The sequence below is a fragment of the Aythya fuligula genome, chromosome 1 (genome assembly GCF_009819795.1).
Source record: "Aythya fuligula isolate bAytFul2 chromosome 1, bAytFul2.pri, whole genome shotgun sequence".
NCBI classification, from domain to species: Eukaryota; Metazoa; Chordata; class Aves; order Anseriformes; family Anatidae; genus Aythya; species Aythya fuligula.
In genome coordinates, this window is record NC_045559.1 from 77240408 (window position 1) to 77259819 (window position 19412).

Sequence of the window (19412 nt, forward strand, 5' to 3'; positions counted from 1 at the left end):
ACTGTTCAGCAACCTCAAAAAGTCACTTTCTATATTTGTAGCTAGGAGATATACAGCAGTGAACTCTATGTCATTAACAATAACTTAAGTATGTTATCTTTTTCTCCACAGTTTTCCATGGTTTATTAATGGTATAACACATTAATTCTTCTTACAAGAGTGACCTTTAAAGCTTCATTCATCCTCACAGCTTTTATCCAATTACATTATCACTCATTACAGGTACAGCATTTCAAAATCTGCATTTTGTTAAAAGAAGTAAATTGCAGGGGTCTCAAACCTATGAAAAATATGAGGTGTGTAGTGAAAAATGATTGAAGAAGAGAGAACAAGAGATGTCCTGCCACTGAGATGCAGGTCAGGTGCTTAATACCATATCTTAATGTGGTGCTCAGTCTACTGAGGACAAAAAATTTGATGTGAAAAAACTGAAATTTGGCGCACTGTACATGGAGAGCAATAGAGCCAACCAAATGAAAGATGAAATACGTTATTATCTACCGTTAAACATGTTAAACAGTCTAGGGCTATTAAGAATAATACATGCATTAACAATTAATGATGAGATATTTATGAAATGTTTACACAGTTGTAACTTTTCATACCAAATAAAGTTATTTTCTTTTCTATAGGGCACAGGAGCATATTTACTGTCTGATGTACAGAACTCTCATCAACATTAGCAATAATCTTGTATGCACAGTGTTTTGAACACTGAAGATAATTGTTCAGGTAGAACATGGACTACCAGAGAGCTTGGAAGAGAACCACAGAGAAACAAAATAGTTTCACTACACAGCACTGAGATATCACAAAAGTTGCTTCTGATAGGTCTGACTCACAGTTTCATTCATTTTCTGTGCCATCTCTGAAAGTGACCAACTGGAGATGTTTCACAGTAGCAAAGGTACAGCAGTCTACATCAATTCTCTTAGCACAACTTGATTTATACACTGAGATCTTAGTTCATATTACATTCAAATACTTCTTGGAATAAAATGTTTCAGTTAGAAGGATGCAGAATGGGATGTGTACATTTTTTACTTACACACATGCAAAGAGCAGTCCCTTTAACACACAGGACTTGCAAAATCATTGCTAGGACCATTATTATTTAGATAGTCTATAGGCAAAGAGGTAATATTGACAGGAGGAAAAATTAATGCTATTTTCTGCCACAATGTTAAAAGCAGCCAGTCAAGACTATTCACAAGATACATCACAAATCTTGTGTTTTGTTTTTTTTTATTTTGAATGAAGCTGTTAGTAGTTTTGCTAGTTAGACTGAGATAAAATAATGGCCCATGCAGTTTTTTGGTGGACTAAACATTAAACCTGTATTTTGGCAAAGATGTATTTGCATATGTAGACGTTTATTTATTTTTTTTAATTTGATTCATCACCTGCTTTTTTAAAGATGATGTGGTATAATATCACTTATCTTTAGTGCCTGCCATTAGACAGGTGTCTGTCTTTAACATATGCTGTTAAACAAACAGCATTTATTGACCATTATTGATAATGCATTATGTGAAATAACACAGGATTTTGTTTTCCGAGTCTGTAAATGTTAAAATACTCCTCTTGAAATGGTAAGTCTGTTGCAGATTCTTTATTGGTATCAATAAATGCAGAATTATGGTCAGCCTCTGACAGTTTGTACACTGCTGTCTGATAAATGCCCATTTTCAAATAACACCTATTAACCATTATGAGGAAGGTCAAATGAAAGTGAGCTTACCTATTGTGTTAGCTCTGGCTGAAGGACTAGCTAATGTTGCTGGCACAGAGGATTTTAGTGAACTGGCCCCACTATTTATTCTCAGAGTTGGCATATGAGGAGAGGTGGGTGATGTGGGAGACTTGCCATCAGATGTCTTGGGTTTGGCTGAAAGGTTCAGAGGCTGGGCCACTTCATCCTATGATGAGCAGAAGATAAAAGAGTGTTATCAAAAAACTGCTGTTGGCACACCACCATCCAAGCAATTCAGCTGTTTTCGGCTCATAGGAACCTCTAAACCTGTAAGGTTGTATGATACATATTAAGATCAAATGTGATACCATCTTGCCATTCCAGATCAGAACTGAGATGACTGATGGATTAGTAAATGAGCCTGATACAATCAGAGAACATTCTCCATTTGCACTTTGTTTTTAAGAACAGTCCCTGAAGAAACTCTTCATATTAGTGCTTCTATGATGAAAATTAAGAGTATTTTTACAGTTATATTTTATTGTATTTAAAACTCAATATGGATGGAGAGAATTTTTACTTTACTTTTACACTACCATACAAATTGGGCAAAAATGATTGAGAGGCTTTATTGTTGTTGTTGTTTTGTTGCCTTGGTGTTGGTGGTGGTTTTTGTGTTTTTTTCTTTTTTAAACTTGTCCTTTCCTCTGAACTCCAGGCTTAGAATTGCAAGTACAAAAATATCATAAGAAACATAACACTTCTTTCCCACCACAACAAGAGTGCAGGGAGAAACTTGCAATTTCTTTCCACAAAATTTGAAACAATAACCTGGATAATTCTGCATAAGCCCCTGTATTTTCTCATCTTTTCCTGAGCTGGATTTCAAGATTTGGGTAATCATTGCAATGCAAAACCAGAATATCTGGAAGACATTTTTTGCAGGATAATTGGAATTATTCCTAAACCTAGCTTGATTATATATAGTAACTGACAGTGCTATAGAACACATTAAATTCAGTTATGTGCTTTTCTTTGACCATAATAGCAAGGAAAAACAACAACAACAACAAAAACAACAACACAACAAAAAGCAAACAGGCAAGGGAGAAAAACCTTTTCAGCAAAGGATACTTTAGAAATCACTTTAACTGACTTTTAAGTAACCAGAAATAATGTATATGGTATTAGAACCATGTAGATATCAGCTTTGCTCTCCTCTCAAACTGACTTCAGAAAACCATTCCTTAAGCAAAAGAAAGTGCTACAACACACAATGCTATTTCAGCTCCAGGCACTGAAGAAGTTGATTCTGATCTCTGTAAGTTGTAAGTACACTCACTCTTAAAGAATTATTCCTGACTTACAACAATGCAATGCTGACTGGAATTAGACTTACAATGTTTGAGTGCTTTAGTGTTACTGCTAAGGTATCTGCAACTACGATCATACAATACTGACTCTTTTCCATAGAGAGTGGTGTGCTGCAGCAAAGAAGGAATTTTATAGTCAACTGTCACATGTGGAAGTATGATTAAATGTATGTCTCCAAACACAAGACAATTTTGAAAATTTGAAAATATGAAAGTACTTTCATATAACTTTTCAATTACATTAAAGAAGCAAGCTCTGAGCTAAGCACTTTTGTTATGTTTAATCATTTTCAGTAGTAGATAAAAGTAGTAAAATAGTAGACAAAAGTAATTGTAAAAAAATTATTGTAAAAAAAAAAAACACTTTTGTAGTAGTAATAGTTAAAATAAATTTAAGCTTGGCAAACAATTGTGTCAAGAACATAATAGACAAAGGTGTTATCCTTTAAGTAGTGTTTTAAGCCATCCTAGTTGCAACTTGTGCATAACAGTAAAAGCGGAAAAAACAATGGATTGAATTGGTCATACTCTCAGACTCATCTATGTATTCTCAGAAGCAGAGTTCTGTTGATCTTCTAGGAGACTTAAGCTACTGGGTTTAAAATGTTGCCCAGCTCAATCAACATCTGACATTATAAGACGGTTACTCATTCCTTTACAGAAATACAAAACCAACTGTATTAGAATAAATGGATTAAAAGACATTAAATGGAAGGGGACTTGCTCTGCTGTTCTATTGATTTCAATTTAAAAAAGCCCACAACAGTGCAACTATAATATTGTTATATCAGTACTGAGACAATTGCATAAAAGTCTAAGTTCAAACTAACCAGTGAACCAACCAAACACAGTGACTGACCTGGGCCAGACAAGAATCCCTGAAGAGCAAAATCATCTATTTGAAAGACAGTATCAGAAGCTTTTATTTCAAAGAACATTCCGAAATTCTCACTGGAACTCAAATATATAAAAATTCAGGCAGAGAGTTTATAAATCCTACACTGAATCATGAGTTGATAATAATTTAACTTATCCTCTTAACCACAGTGGAACCATTTATTCCATGGGAGTCTAAAAAATATCTGGGAGACAGGTAATAATATACAATTGTGTTAAATGTGAAGATAACTGTTAGGATCTTCAGTTCTATACTCAGTAAACTATTTTACTCTTTATCCTATCTGCAGACATAAATTCAAAATTCTCTAAATGAGTTCCTATTCTCTGCTCTTCCAGTTTAAATCACGAACTGCACTGTCTTCATTCATTCTTGAATTGCACCTGTGTAACTTAGAGGAGAATTGGGTGTTGGCCTGATTTTGTCTTTGACTATAAAATCTTCCATTTAACATTCTGCCACATTATAGAATAGCAGGCTTCACTTTCAGGTATGTCAAGACTGCATATAGTTGCAGCACAAAGACAGCTAGGGCAAATAAGAGTAACAATAATAATAAAAAATAGATGTAGCATATTCACTCCAGGTAGATTGTATCTTTATAGTCAGGAGATTTGATTTTATGCAGTGGGATACTGGGCACAGAACCCAGAACTACTTGCTGCACTTAGTTTTTATTAGAAAACCTCAATATTATTGGTCCCTGCCTTTTTCTTGATACGCAGTATTCTCAGATGCCATTGGTAAAGATTTTTTTTTTCAAGCCAATATTGTTTAAAGAGTTAAACAAAGTCAAACATTTATTTATATATCAGCCAAAACGATTAATACTTAGAGCAGAGGACATTAAGACCCAAAAGGCTTGTGATAATATAAACACAGATGTGATGAAAGTAAAATATGATCTTGATTAAAGGTTATGAAATGTTTCCTTTAAAGTAGCATATTTGTCTAGCAAAAAAAAATAAAAAATCCAACACACACATGCACAAATAAATGTAGAGAATAAAGCATAAGCAAAAACACACAATGAGGAGCAATGGGGGGCTAAAAAATTGAAGTACCCACAGCAAGAACAAACCACTGGTAAGATATTCCCATCCCCTGTACCACAGCAGTGTCAGAATGGTTGTAGTTAGTTGCTATTTTAGGCCAAACTGGTGCTTCGCTTCCCAGGATTGGAAGGCTGTCATTAACCAAAACTTTGGAGCTTATGGAACATTAGATCCTTGATTTGATGTAGATTTCTTTTTTTTCACCTGATCTAACATAAGAGGGGAAAAAGAAGAATCCTTTATCTACACCAAAATTTGGGAGATATACAGAATATTCAAGAGCTGAGTTCTGTAACTTCATTCTACCTGGTTTTGTACAACTTTGAGCTTTCATATTTAAGCATCAGACATTGGAAATCCCCAACATAAATGTCTGACAAGCAACATTTAAGTAGAAATACTGCTGATAAGTTGAGTATTCATAACACTGCTGTTATAAGGTTTGTATGGTCCTTTGAAAACATACAATCCTAGATGAACACAAAGCGCTTAAAATATGGGAGGCAACATGAGAGAGAAAAGGAAAAGATTTGGTGATGGTCATATAGTAATGTAGCGAGTTTCAGATTTTAGAATTTCTGACTCACACAGCCAAACAGTGTTACAAATAGGTGGCTGAAATGATGTCTTTTTATGTTTCAGTCACACTGTCTCTATTTACTGCCTCCTAAGATAAAAGGTTATTTTATAACTGAATATGTAGAAAGAAGGAACTGAAATCTGATTTTGAGAATGTCTCTGAATCACTTCTTAAAAATTGTGCCATTTCAACACTAAGAACTGAATAGAAGACCAATAGCCCAGATGAATGAACTAGTCTCAGAGACTGAAAAGAAGGTGTGTGAAGGTGTGTGGGGAGGAAGAACTTAGACAATCTGGATTTTATAATCTCACTTCTTTTCACATATTTTAAAGATTGGAATACTATTCAAATAAAGTTGCTGAATTATTGTACTGTAATTTAAACACAAACGGTGCATCCCACTGTGGCACACACTGAAGGTCCAGGTTGTATGGTTTATTACAAAATTATGAACTACTCTGTGTATCATCTAACTGGCTATACAAATGTGCTTAAATGGCCTGGCATGAGCACAGCCTCGCATGCTCTACTAAAGAGGCTTTTCATGACCTCTGGGAACACATTTGCCACATCTTGCTGCTTATTTAAATGACCTTGACAGTACAAATTACAGCCAAATGAGTAGAAATAAGGAGCCGGAGAGGGGGTTTCTAAAAGAACGCACCTACCACTTCACCAGAAACAAAGCCTCATTCCTCTACCCTGTTTCTGTTTCTTTGTGATCTTCATTTCAACAGAAATGCAAAATACAGAGCACTCACTGCTATGTCTGGGGCAGAAGACAAAGATGCTATTGTTGCACACTGAACAATGCAGCCCATCAGTGGCTTGCTTATACATTCAATCTCTTGCTCATCCAGAACCCTCTAACCAACATGTAACAGAAACAGAGGTAGGACAGCATATATGCAAATAAAATCCTTCAGCATTATTGTCCCTTCCAGACTACAGCTGTCCACACACTCTCACAAATATACTGGCAGCTTTCTTCACATTCCCTCCCCTTCCTTCTTCACTCATGGTGAAATTATCAATAGTGATAATAAGAAGCCGAGAGGTAATGGCAGTTGTGAAACATGTTGTATAAATGAATCATGCTGCTGATATTATCCTCACTGATGAAATAATTGTATTAAATTAAGCAGGGATGTTCACATGACAGGATGGGTGAATTAGATAATGCTCATCTGCAGCTGCACCTCCTCCTGCCACATTCTCAAGTTTTGATTAAGAATAATGTGTCCCTTCCTGCAAAGGTGGAAATTTTTCTAACTACATAGAAAGAAAGAGATGTAGACTTATAAACAGGCATCTCAGTCATGACATGATAATAAAAACAGAATTATTCTTCAGGTGCAGAGAATTCACTTTATTCTCCTGTATCTCTTGCCCATGAGTTTGAACACCAAACATAGAAGGTACAACCAGACTCTTTTCACGAAGGACAAGAAAGGCACCAAGATAAGACAGAAGAAAGATACAAGATAAGACAAAAGGCAAATATTAGAAAAAACTGTCTCCTTCCTTCCTGGTCCTGCAAAGTGCACAGACTTTTTGTTCTGTGATAGATACAGAAACATCTCAGCCTGAATTTATTCAAAGCAAATTTCTTTTTTTTAAGGTGTTGCTTTGCTGAGTGTCGTTCTTCAAACATGTTGCTCTCAGAAACTGGACACATCGTAGACTTAGCACGTGTTACCCAACCAAAGTTAATGCTTCCAGTCTTCACTGATATTGCCCAAAAATTCCTACTCATGGGACTCAAAACAAAGGATTTATGAGAAGCATTGGTTTTGTTCTATTGGTTGCTTCTTTTAGGGGACTACTAAAGGAAAAATTACTCCCAAATGCTGATTCATACACAGGACAATTCTTGCACAGACTCCACTCCTGTTCAGGGGCCAAAGTGGTGTGAGAACACAAACTTCATCTGTTCTGTTCTGTAATACAGGTGACACAAGGTTGTTTTGTTTGTTTGTTTTGTTTTGTTTTTCCCATTCCTTTTCTGCAACACTACGGGCTCTCACTGAGAATATTCTCCAGAGACTTTGTCCTCTCAGAAAGATCCCTAATTTCTTCCCCTTTCATTTTCTTTACAGGAAGACAAACTGAAAGGAAAGTCTGCAATTACAATGACTAATTTGCTGCCCTGGAAACCCCAAGTTTTGATTTTGCCTAGTCCACATGTCATCAAAGAAAAGAGCTGTTGGGTGGTTTTCCCTTTGTATGTGGTACTGCTGTTTTCAGAATTTGTACACAGGATCACAGACAGACACAGGAAGAACAAAAGAGGAGCATGCAAAATGACCTGTCTCTAAACACGGAAGGCCCTAGGAGCTATACGTTTCCCTCTGTTCCCCACAACCTTTTGTTCTGTACAGTGATTACTTTGTAATTATCACCCTATTCTCTGATCCACAGAATACAGATGCAGAAATAACAGAGGACCAAATGCCAAATAAGCTTAGGATCACTTTAGTCCTCCAGTTACCTCAGATGTGGAAGAGTGTGGGGGCAGTTTCAGCTGCAGAGCAGCCTAAACCCCAGATCTGTGTAGGGAGCTATGTAACTCCTCCTTGAAGTCTACACCCAACCGTGATCTAGATATTGCATACCATCTGGACAGGACTGTGCACACAGAACACTAAAAGCAACTCCAAAAACTTCTCAGGAAAGACAAGTACTACACTGGGACCTAGTCTTTTGGGGTCTCCTGGAGCTCAAGGCAGGCTGTTTGGCCAACAGAATACATCAGGGAACAAAACTTAGCAAAATGAGAAGACTTGTGTTTACTCAAAAATCATTCATTTAGTTTCTAAAATCCTCAGAGAAGCATCCTCCAAACCATACTTGCAGCTTCTGGCTTGCCTTGGACTGCCAAAACACCTACCATCCTTGTGAAGTCTCCTGGTAATCTCCACAGACAAACAGCACAATGTGTTTGAGGAAAGCGGTTGGTATGAAATTTCTGGGCTATTTTTGCTTGATCATGAGTTTTCAGTTACACCTCTAGATAAACCTGATGACTTATGGATGCTTATTCCAAATCAGATCCGAACTTCAAACATTCATTTTCATCCATACAAAAATAACTGGCTTACTTCTACTGATACTATTCTGCTGTTCGAGCACTTGCTCTTCCTCTAGGTCAAAACAAGCTGAAGTGAGAGCTGCTCAGGACTCAGTGCATGGATTTTCAGTACAGCATGAACCAAAACTGCACAAACAAAGGGCTTTCAGCATTTGCTTGCACCTCACAGTGAAAAGCTCCTTCTTTTTCTGCATCTCTGAGTGAGTGAAAATTTAACTCAGTAGCCTCATATACAAAACAACAACAACAACACAACAAAAAACTTCAGCAAAGCTTGTGAGAAGGGTCCATATTGACTAAAGATACAAGAGTCAATGAAGAGAAAGACAGGCCATTTGAAATTCTGCTAGTCCAGACTTCAGGACAAATTTGGGTTCTTTAGTTAGCTTTTTGCTTCTAATAATTATTTTCCAGCTGTTCTTCTCACATCACTGCTGTACCTCTCTATTTGGTATAATGCTAATAATGAAGTGCTTCTCTAAGATGGCTCAAGTCAGCCACTAAGCAGGAAGAGTGACTTAGGCATGGGTCAGCAAGGACCAACACAGACACTGCAAATCTTCAGGGAAAGCCAACAACTAATTTTTCATGCTTTTAACCATGTACATTACTTCACCAGAAGTAAAAACCATTAAAGAGAATCATGGAGTTGCAGGGGACAAGAGGAGAAAAGTTTTTCCTAAACACGACATTTCTTCCAAAGTGCCCCCACTGAAATACATGGCAAGAGGGAAAAAATCACTTCTCCAGTGCTTGAAACGAATATTAATTAATTAAAGCTCATAATTACTCTGACAGCTTCTGCTTTATTTTACAAATGAGAAGAAAAAGGCACAAAGTGGCTAAGCGATTTGTCTAATCTCACACAGTGAGTAAACAGCTGAGTCACAAGGAAAAATGGAAGAATTGCCACTCTAATTCAGGCCAATGTTTGGTGGTGGGCTGTTTTTTGTTTATTGCTTGCTTTGGTTTTTGGATACTTTCTTGAACTTCCCCCATACATCGAGGTGCTTCAGAAGAAGTTGCAAGAAAAAGTAGACAGCTGTCAGATGGTTTGATCTGTGGTATGTATTCCTGAACTCGTGCTGGGTAGAAACTGAAGTAGCCCCTGCACTGAAGCATGCATGATGCCTTGTAGCTTGGGTCTTGGTTGGATTTTTAAGTCCTTGCTACAGAATTCTGTCCTTATAAAACCCAGAAGCCTCAACATGTGGTATCCTGTCCTTAATAATGTCCCACCCATAAAAAGGCTGTTTAAAAAACAGAAATAGACATTAGACTAGATTTTGTTTGCTGCCTAAATTGAACTTGAAGTCATCACCTTCCAGCAAATAATCCCCAGTAAATGTTAAGCGGAATGAACAGCAATGAAAACAACAAAACCTGAAAGGATGGGGAAGGACTTGGAAGGAAATAAAACAAGGACCTGCAAAGCCAAACAGCATTACAAACTGGTACATTTTAAATGAACAACAAGAAAACAGAAGCCACACTGATCAAAGCCTCCCACCTCCTCTCTGTGGTGGATGACACCTTCGCTGGGAGCACACCACCACCTCTAACCCCACACCTGCAAAAGGAATTAATTTCAAAAAGAATACAGACCAAAGCGTACCGTATCAAAACAAATTAGCAACAGCCCCCTCCTCCTGCTGTGGTCAGGCAGGAGAAGTAAAAATGCTGCATGGATTGTAAGATTCAGGGGGAAAAAAAAGACAAAACAGAACAAAACAAAACAAAACAAAACAAAAAAACAGCTGTTGAAAACTTTAGAAGAAACAAGTCAAAAAAGCTTGAAATAAAAGAGATTTCAAACATCTTGGACAACTGACAGTGGGCTAAGAATTTCTTTTTCAAAAACCACCTGTGCCTTCTCTGACTTTGGTTATCTCTATGTAGTCTAGGTGGATTTTTCACCAAGAGGCAGCAACATATGCAGCACTACAAATAAGCAGTGCAAAGATAAAATGCACTGTTTTCATTTATAGATACATACAGCTGTATGAAAAATGTCAAAATATGTTTTGTAACTGCAGATATGACCTGCCTGACAACTTGTTTTTCAAACTAATAGCTTTTCAAAGGGAAGCTATCAACACAAAATTCATCTGTCTTTAATACTTGCATGCTATTAACAACATCCCAGATCACTAAAATCAAAATGATTTTACAACTCTGCCTTGCTGGGTATTTTTTCATTTCACCTCCTTTTAGCAGTAAGATGAAATCTAATCAGCAGTTCCAGAAACTGGAGGGAGTTTGATGTACTGTAAGGAATGTTCAAAGCAAACACATGCTCCATCATGGAGTACTGCACTCACACAAAAACAAGATTTGTTTAATATTTATATCACACTCATAATCACATATGTGGGGCTTAACTACTTGAGAGTTCACTTCTCGGAAGGGTCATTCCTATTCTTATGCCATACTCATGTTTTTTTTTTGCTTACTACTTGAGTCATGCACAGGGACCCAAAGAGACTTGGGTTCAATTCCTGGTTTTTCAACAAACTTTCTCTGTGAACTTGAATGAGTCACTCATTATCTAATCTTATTCTGCACATGGTCACTGAAATCTTTGAAAAGTTATCATAAAATATTACCAAACATAAATGTCAGTGTTTTGCAGTCATGCAAATGCCTACAGAAAGTAAAGGGCCACCTCTTTTGTTTCAATTCTCTATTTATATGATTGGAGAAATACATCCTTTCATCTATGAAAAGGGTTTCTTCTATGCAAAGTGGGCATACACCATATATATGTTTATCTAACTGCATAGGGACACTACCATTTAAAACCCTTTAAATTTAATAAGTACTATTGATGTTATATAATTATCCCAATGAACATATTAATCAACCATAATAATCATAATTAAAATTGAAATATATTGTACTTCCTTTTTTTTGTTTGCTGCTGTCAGTACTGAATGCAGATTACAAGCAGAACAGTGTTGAAGAAGTACTGAGCCCCCCTTGGTGAATAGACTTCAGATCCTATTCCTGATTTACAACAGCAAAAATGAAATCACCATCAGGACTGATATCAGGGCCAAATTGCTGGCAGGCACAATGAACCACTAATTGCTGGATTCATTAGTAAGACTCATAGTTTGTCCCCATGAGATGCTGAACACTTTCAGCTCCTTTTAAAACCTAGCATCTTAGAAATTAAAATTAACAACTGCTAACTAGAATTTCTGTTATACTGTAGAAACTCAGCATGGATTTGAAGTCAGATCACAAGAATGCCAAAAATCTATTATGTAAAATTAGGCAGATTTTTGTATACCATTTTCTTGTTAATTCTGTAGAACATGCATGCATCTCTACACAATAGATATTCCATGCTGTTCCTCAAACCTAAACAATTGGTTAAAATAGTTTTTGTAAAGCTGAAAGAAGACAACTGCCTTAAAAAATACCTTTCAAATAGCCCCAGCATCACACTGTTAAGATTGGCCTATTCTTTTCAGACATAAAACAAATGTCTATTTAAGAACACATCCAAATGCATTTCCATCACTCAGCCAGAACACATTCACCTCCCAGAAGCTAACACTGAAAGATATGGAAAGGCGGGGGGAGGAGAGGGGAGAAGCAAAGGGGGAGAGGGGACCTTAGTCCACCTACTGGCTTCACTAAAGGCAATGAATCCAGCCCTAGCTCATTTCAAGTAGGTTCATTTGTGTCTAAGGTTACCCACAAGCTATTTCTTGATGATTTATAGCTGATGTCTACAGATCTCCTTTTATTTTAATGATAACTTCAATACAGATGTTAAAACATTCTTTGTCTTCACAGAAGTATATGAAAGGAAAGTTGACATCTTAAAAAAATTTCCAAGAGGCTGATTCACTATTTCTGAAGAGGGCCAGCTCTCGGCAGTTTTTATCTTACCCAGAAGAAAGAAAAGGAGGAAAAAAAAGAGACCTTCTCCCCCTCCCTTTTCTCCCATACTGCTATGTTTTGTGACTTATTCTGGGCACGAATCCTAGAGCACTGACTCAACGTGTATATCACCGATTAATTATGATCAAGACAAGACACTAGCATACTTGGTAAGTATAAGATAATTTCATTGCTTCACCAGTAACAACATATTTATATAGTGTTATCTTCTTCTGTTTGAGCCCACAGCAATTTACAAAGTGAGTCCCAAATGATACTATCATGGGAATCCTTCAACCCAGCACTGAATTGTGATCACGTGGGGATGAAGAACAGCAGCACAGGAAAAGCAAGTAGCAAGACATCCTGAATCTACTTGAAATTTTAGCTGTCATGCCTGTAAAACCCTTGAGAGTTGTCCAACTTTGGGATTACTTTTGGCCTCAAAATTAGGGGGGTTGCATGTGTGTGGGTATACACGTAAGGTCAGTGTGCATATATGCATGTTTGGCAGCCTTCATCTCTATGGGTATTTTGAGAGCACGGGCCAGTGTTCATCAGGTTTGATAAAGAATGAAGTCCTCAAAGGTCCCATATAATTTGTGTGAAGATACAGTGGGGTGGGAAAAGGGGACGCTCCAAGCTTCTCACCTCAGGAGAAGCCTCCAATGCTTACTCATGTTCTAACAGACATCAGGGAATCCCCCAAAGAGAGGTACAGTGTCTCCAGCCTGTCTAAGCACTGTGAGACTTCGCAAACAAAACCTGGCTTCGCTACTTCTGGAACTATTGGAACATCTTGCTTGTTTAAAAATGAAGGCAGAAGAAAAGTATCTATTCAATTTGTTCTGGCCTATAGGCCTTGGAATATCTGTGCTATTTTCTCACTAGCTAATTTTGGCTAGCCAAAATGTCATGATTGTCATTTTTTTTCACACACTAGCCCCTGTATATTTAACTTGTTTGGTACATTGGTGGATCTCCCAGGTACTACACCACCACATCATCCTGTTTATGAGCTGCACTTCACTGGGAGGACTCACTTTGTGTAGAGAAATTTGTATTACTGAGGCTGTGAAATGAAGAACTGTAAATCCAGACATGAAATGTAGTGGGCAAACAGTCATGTGACACCATTTTAACTTCTGGTATCACAAATGAAATGCTACTTGACATGTATTTCTCAGCCAAATGTATGTGTTGAATTTCTCTGACCCTGAATTAGGTCTGTGCCTTTTATAGAGAATACTGAAAGCACAGGCTATCCACACATTTATAATGAATAATAAGCAAACAAATTAATAAATTTATCCCAGTGTTTTAATTGCTGACTCTTTTCAGTGGACATTAGAATAGGATAGATAGGAGTATCCATAAACGGATAAAGGATAATTTCAGAGAAGACTGAGTATTAGAAACAGGCACAAAGGGGTCACTCTGATCCATAAGTAAAGTAGAAAAAGCAACAGAGTTCAGACTGGAAGGACTCAAGATTTACTGAGGCAACCAAGAGCTCAACTCAAAATATATTAACTTACAGCAGTAACCTGAAGTCTATACAGCTCTTAGCATGGCTAAAGATAAAAATAATCACTGACCTGGAATGACTGCAACCCTGAGAGAGCTACCTTTGGAAAAACAGAAATTCACAAGAATGTGACATAAAAAAACACTCTCCAGAATTGTTATATATATGTGTTTTCTTTCTAATCAGACACTGAATTAAAACGACTTCAGTAATTCTGTTACTACATGCTTTTCTTTGTTGCTACACTGCTTCATAGTTTTCTCTGGAGCATTTTGGAGAGGAATAAATGTACCCCTGAAACTCAATTTTAAGAAGCTTTTTCTGCCAGTTTTCCCGTGGATATGTCACATTGAGTTGTGTTTGTTTCTGTATAACTCCTGTTGTGTTCTGTTAGCCTGAAATCATGTAACTCGATGTGGCTGATTCATGACGTGACGTGTCACTGCCTGGCATGTCAGCTGAAAGCCTGCATGAACCCATGTGTTACATCTCCGTACACACTTAGCCCTTAGAAGTGGCCCCTTCTTTTAAATCTACTAGCAGGTGTTGGCACATCTGCTCAAAAGAAGTTTAAGAACTAATAACTTATGAACCATTCCAAGTTATATTCTTTCTGTAACATCATGATTGAAAATTGAGAAACTGTAAGAGACAAGGTCTTCTTCTCCATGAGCTCAGCATGTCAACATACTGAACAATCTTTTATTAAAATATTAATATTTTAATATAAATAATATAAAATATTTTAATAAAATATTAAAATATTTTTTCTTTTCCAGAGATGCCAGTCATGGCATTAGGTTATCTATCCTTTAAAAGCAGCAAGGAAAAATGTAGCAACTGAAATGAAATAAATGAACAGAAACTAAACTAATTCATTAGTACTAAAAGTACACATTTGAATTTGCCATTTGGCATCATTAGTGAATAAAGGCACATGATTGAGATCAAAATTTTCTAACTGGTTTCCTGTATTAGTTCCAGTCAAATTACATTAAAAAAATAATTAAAAAAATAATTAAAAAAAAAGGCTTGTTGCCTCCATTTGCCTGTCTTTAATGTTCCTTGGATGCTCTCAAATGTTTTCTCTGGACACTACTTAAGCATTTTCACCAGGATATCCTATGGTAGCAAGCATAATTTTGCTGAGAAATGGTTATGCCTTAGTAGAGTGTCCAACATGAAGTCTTCTATTATTTTGGACTGAAAACTGATGTCACTTGATTAAAATAATAACTTATAAATTCATTTTATTTGGTAGCTGCTTTCTAAGCCTTCGAAATACATATCAAACTATAAGTTTCAGCCATGACAGCCTGAAGCTTTTTGTTTAAATGGGGTTCTTACATACTCACATGATTCCAGGAGCTTGGACTCGAAGGGAACTGTCCATTATAAAATCACAAGATGTAATTATACTGCCCTGTTAAATGAGTACACTAAAGTGTCAATTTACACACAATTTCTCTGAAATCCCAGCTCCTACCATTTCATTTTAGACTACATAATTCAAAATGTATTTTGTACAACAAATGTGTTGTTCTCAGAAACTTCAGTGAAATATTTGCCAAGCACTTCATACAATTTTAGAGTTAACACTAACCTATGAGAAACTGCCTCTTTGAAAATAAAATGGATTCCTTCATCATTCTGCCGTTCATGTTGTTTCTCTTCAGCTATCTACAGCTAACATTACAGATTAAAATGTTTTAGATTAAATAAAAATAAAAAAAGAAAGAAGTTGTAGAGCTCCCTTGTTAAATGGTGATCAATCAACACTGGGTACAGGAATACTTACCACAAAATTTATTTCTTTGATGCTTAGTTTGAATTGCATTCTGCTGGAATGTGTCAAGAGGATCTAATTTCAAATCTAGTATGTGACGTGGAAGAAAACCACTCCTCTGCAGACAAAGCAAGGAACTTCTAGAGGCTGCTTGAATGATCATATTAGAATTTGAGTCATTCACCTCAGAAACTTACTGTCTATGTTGAAAAGAAGTTCTTTATTTGGTAAAAGATGGCTACACTGCTGTCCAGTACACATCCCTGTCAAAGAAGCCTATGTACTTTACTTTCAATTATAAACCGTACTACAAAATACCCAAATACAGCTGAAGCTGTGAAAGATTTCATTCCTTAAGTGAAGTACCTGGTTTCCTTCTAAAAAGACCTGGTAGAAGCAGAGTCCTCTGCTCCATTTCAAGCTGTCTTCTAATCCATGAAGTCAGTACATGGCTACAGTGCTATTTTTTTGCATATGTGATCCTGGAATAAACATATTTCTTGATTTATAGAATCTAACAGCACAGATTCTAGAAAAATAATTCTCTGGAATAAAGGACTTTTGACTTCTACTTTATTTGAATTTCATATTATGAAGGGAACTAGAAATTAACGTGATACTATATACTGGCTGGTTTTGTTACCTATGTTTAACTTAGAGCTGGTATTGATCCTTCATCTTTGCTGTGCTGTAAAAGATGTCCACTGCAATACCTGACAGCCACTAGAGAAGAATGCTACATCCCAAGATGAACTTCTCATATTTCTCCTCATGGTTGGTTCCATTTCCATAGCAGAAAGAACCTCTCCTAAGTAGTTTCCAACTGTTCCCACTGAATGAAAGCGCCCAAAAGGTGAGGATGACTAACAAAAAACACCACAACTAGAAAAATCGAACTTTGCTCTGTTACATTATGCAGCTCCAGATTTTACACTCTCCTTAAACCCTTTTACTGCTGTTTTTAGGATGGCTTGACCAACTGGCAACATCAACTCAACAGCCATCTTGGTAGCATTAAAAAATGCTACCAAAAAAAATGCTCAGATCTGTGACAGTATTTTCTTGTTTGGGACTCCCCTGTCTCTTCTTGCAAAATGCTGCTCTTTCTCATTCAGGTCCTTTGTTCCAAGTGACACTAAATGGGTAGCTCTGTCATACAGCTTCACCGGGAGTCAATGTTTTCTAAGTAACAGAATAAGACACAAAGCTGAAACCAAATGTCAGGTTCCAGCGCTCTTGAACACTGAGGGATTCTGAAACAGACATGGGCTGAAAGTAACAGTGCATGGTGTAATACCTAGGTCTTCAGTGTTAAGCCACTGCTGTGGTTCATTTAACCAAAAACAGTAAAAACTACTACCTGCTACCCTTCTACCACCCAACTTTCCCACTTGGAAGAAAGTGGATGCTTTATTTATTCATACCAGCTAAAGGAAGGCACTAGCAGCAAAGAACAGCAATGAACTAGTAAGAAGCACACATTGCATGTCTGTCATTACCATTTTGCTTTACATCTCTGTTGTTCCCCATCTGATTTCTGAAGATCTCTTTCAGAAATGCCGCGGTATTGCTTAATTTGTGTGGCTCGCTTTTGTTTTGCAAGCACAGATTTCAGAGTTTTTTCCTCACCCCTTTTCTCTTTGTTATGTTTTCTTCTGAGTTTTCTTTATAAAAAGCGCCCACTGAGTCTGACAAGGGCTGACTGGCTGGCAACTCTGCTTGAGAGACAGGCTCCAACCAGAGAGACATGATATCAGGAAACAGAGCTGTGGAGAGTTAATCTGAAAAAGCATCCTAGAAGCCCCTCTATGTATTTGATTTATTTTAAGGAAAGTAGGGAGGGTTGGAAGGCAGAGAGAATGCTGTGCAAGTCCCTACAGTTACTGCTGCTGCCTTTTAGATACTGCTATTAACACTGTTTTTATTGTTCAGAACATACTCGCTATTTTAGAAGAGCATCTTAAGAAGTTCCATTAACACACATCACTTCATTGTGCTCTGGCAAATGGTTTAAAAAGTCATTGTTTATATGCCTGGATGTTGTGTATAGAAAGCAGAGCAAAGAAGAGGAGAATAGCCTCAAAGATTCTGTCACCAGCTCTGTATTTTGCTATTTGGGATTAAAAGCATGGGCAGCAAAGGAAAAAAGCTTCCGGGTAAAGAGATAATTAGCTACAAACTCTACATTAAGAATGGACACAGATGCTAAAGAAGTAGCACAGCACCAAGTAGCTTAGCACAGATAAGGCAGATGAGGTTTCCAGCTCCCTATACATCACTGCATCCATACCATAAACTTTTCCTTAATTATCCTGCAGCTATTCTAACCTGTTTGATGGACTGACAAATGGATTGAGAAATGCAAGCACTGAATAATGCTTTGAATGTAGTGATAGATAATATTCTATCACTAACCGCTATTCTGGTGCTGAAAAGCTTAATACATCCATTTGCAAGGTGGGTTTTATTTTTAATCACTGGTGTATAAAGAATTATGTCCAGACCATAAATTCTCAAAAATAAGAGAGCCTTGCAAATCTTGGAGATAAAACTTTTGTAAACATAGCCCTTCCATTGTAGCAGAAATGGTGCATCTTACATTACTTTAATGATAACTCTTGTTCTTCACTCTGAAATACCCCAGTACTCCCTTTACAGAAAGTAAGAATGCCTTAATTTCCTGCTGCTTGGATATGCATTCAGCAGCTGCTGAGCTCTTCAACTAATATGGAGGACAGTAATTGCTTTTAGTATACAAGACATAATGTGTGCAATGGGTTACTTTCAGACAGGTTGTTCCTCTCCTCTCCAGCACTTTGCAGACAAGAAAAAGAGTTTTGTCCCATCTAACACAAACAGTCACACCATTCGATCACCTGTACACAGAAATGATCAGTCTTCTTATAAAGACACAGCTGTCTGCCCCTACACCTGAACTACTTCACAGTGCTGTGAAGAACTATTAGCTCATATTTCCAAAAATACTTGATTACATTAAATAAAAAGAAATGTTAGGAAGAGGAAACACTGATGTCCTTCTTCATTTGAACAGCAACCTATCTATCATCTCTAGAACTGAAATTAAATACTTTCCTTTAACATACTCAATCATGAAAAACAATGTGATCAGAAATGGAAACTGTGAGGGTACAAGGAATTTGTATGTCTAGCCATATTGGCTAGACTCCTGAAACAGTCATAGCTCCATGTGGCAAGCAAGCCAATGCAGCTATGTACATAACAGAGCCTATTTTATTTTTTTTTCCCCAAGATCTCCCCAGGATGAATTTTGACATTCTACATTACCATATGAAAGAGAGAACTGAGAGAAAGTGAGACAGATATACTCAACTAACAGGGCTGCTTAGGGTAATCACCTAAAATGAAGTTCAAGTCAACAGTTTGTATGAAGTAGAATCAGAAATATCATCTAGATGGACGTTTTTATTAGTAGGCAATTTTAGGGACATGTTCTTTTTCCCTCCTTTTAATTTTTTTTTTTTTCGTATTT

General features: G+C 36.9%; 1 protein-coding gene across 7 annotated transcripts in view; it reads right to left on the minus strand.

Moving 5' to 3' along the window:
• Positions 1-19412, minus strand: part of SOX5 (SRY-box transcription factor 5) — a 289165-nt gene that overhangs the window by 30819 nt on the left and 238934 nt on the right. For all 7 annotated transcript variants that reach the window (XM_032204884.1, XM_032204875.1, XM_032204867.1 and 4 more), the window contains exon 10: positions 1742-1919. In XM_032204884.1, the coding sequence (XP_032060775.1) occupies positions 1742-1919 (178 nt within the window). The remainder of the gene's footprint in view (positions 1-1741; positions 1920-19412) is intronic.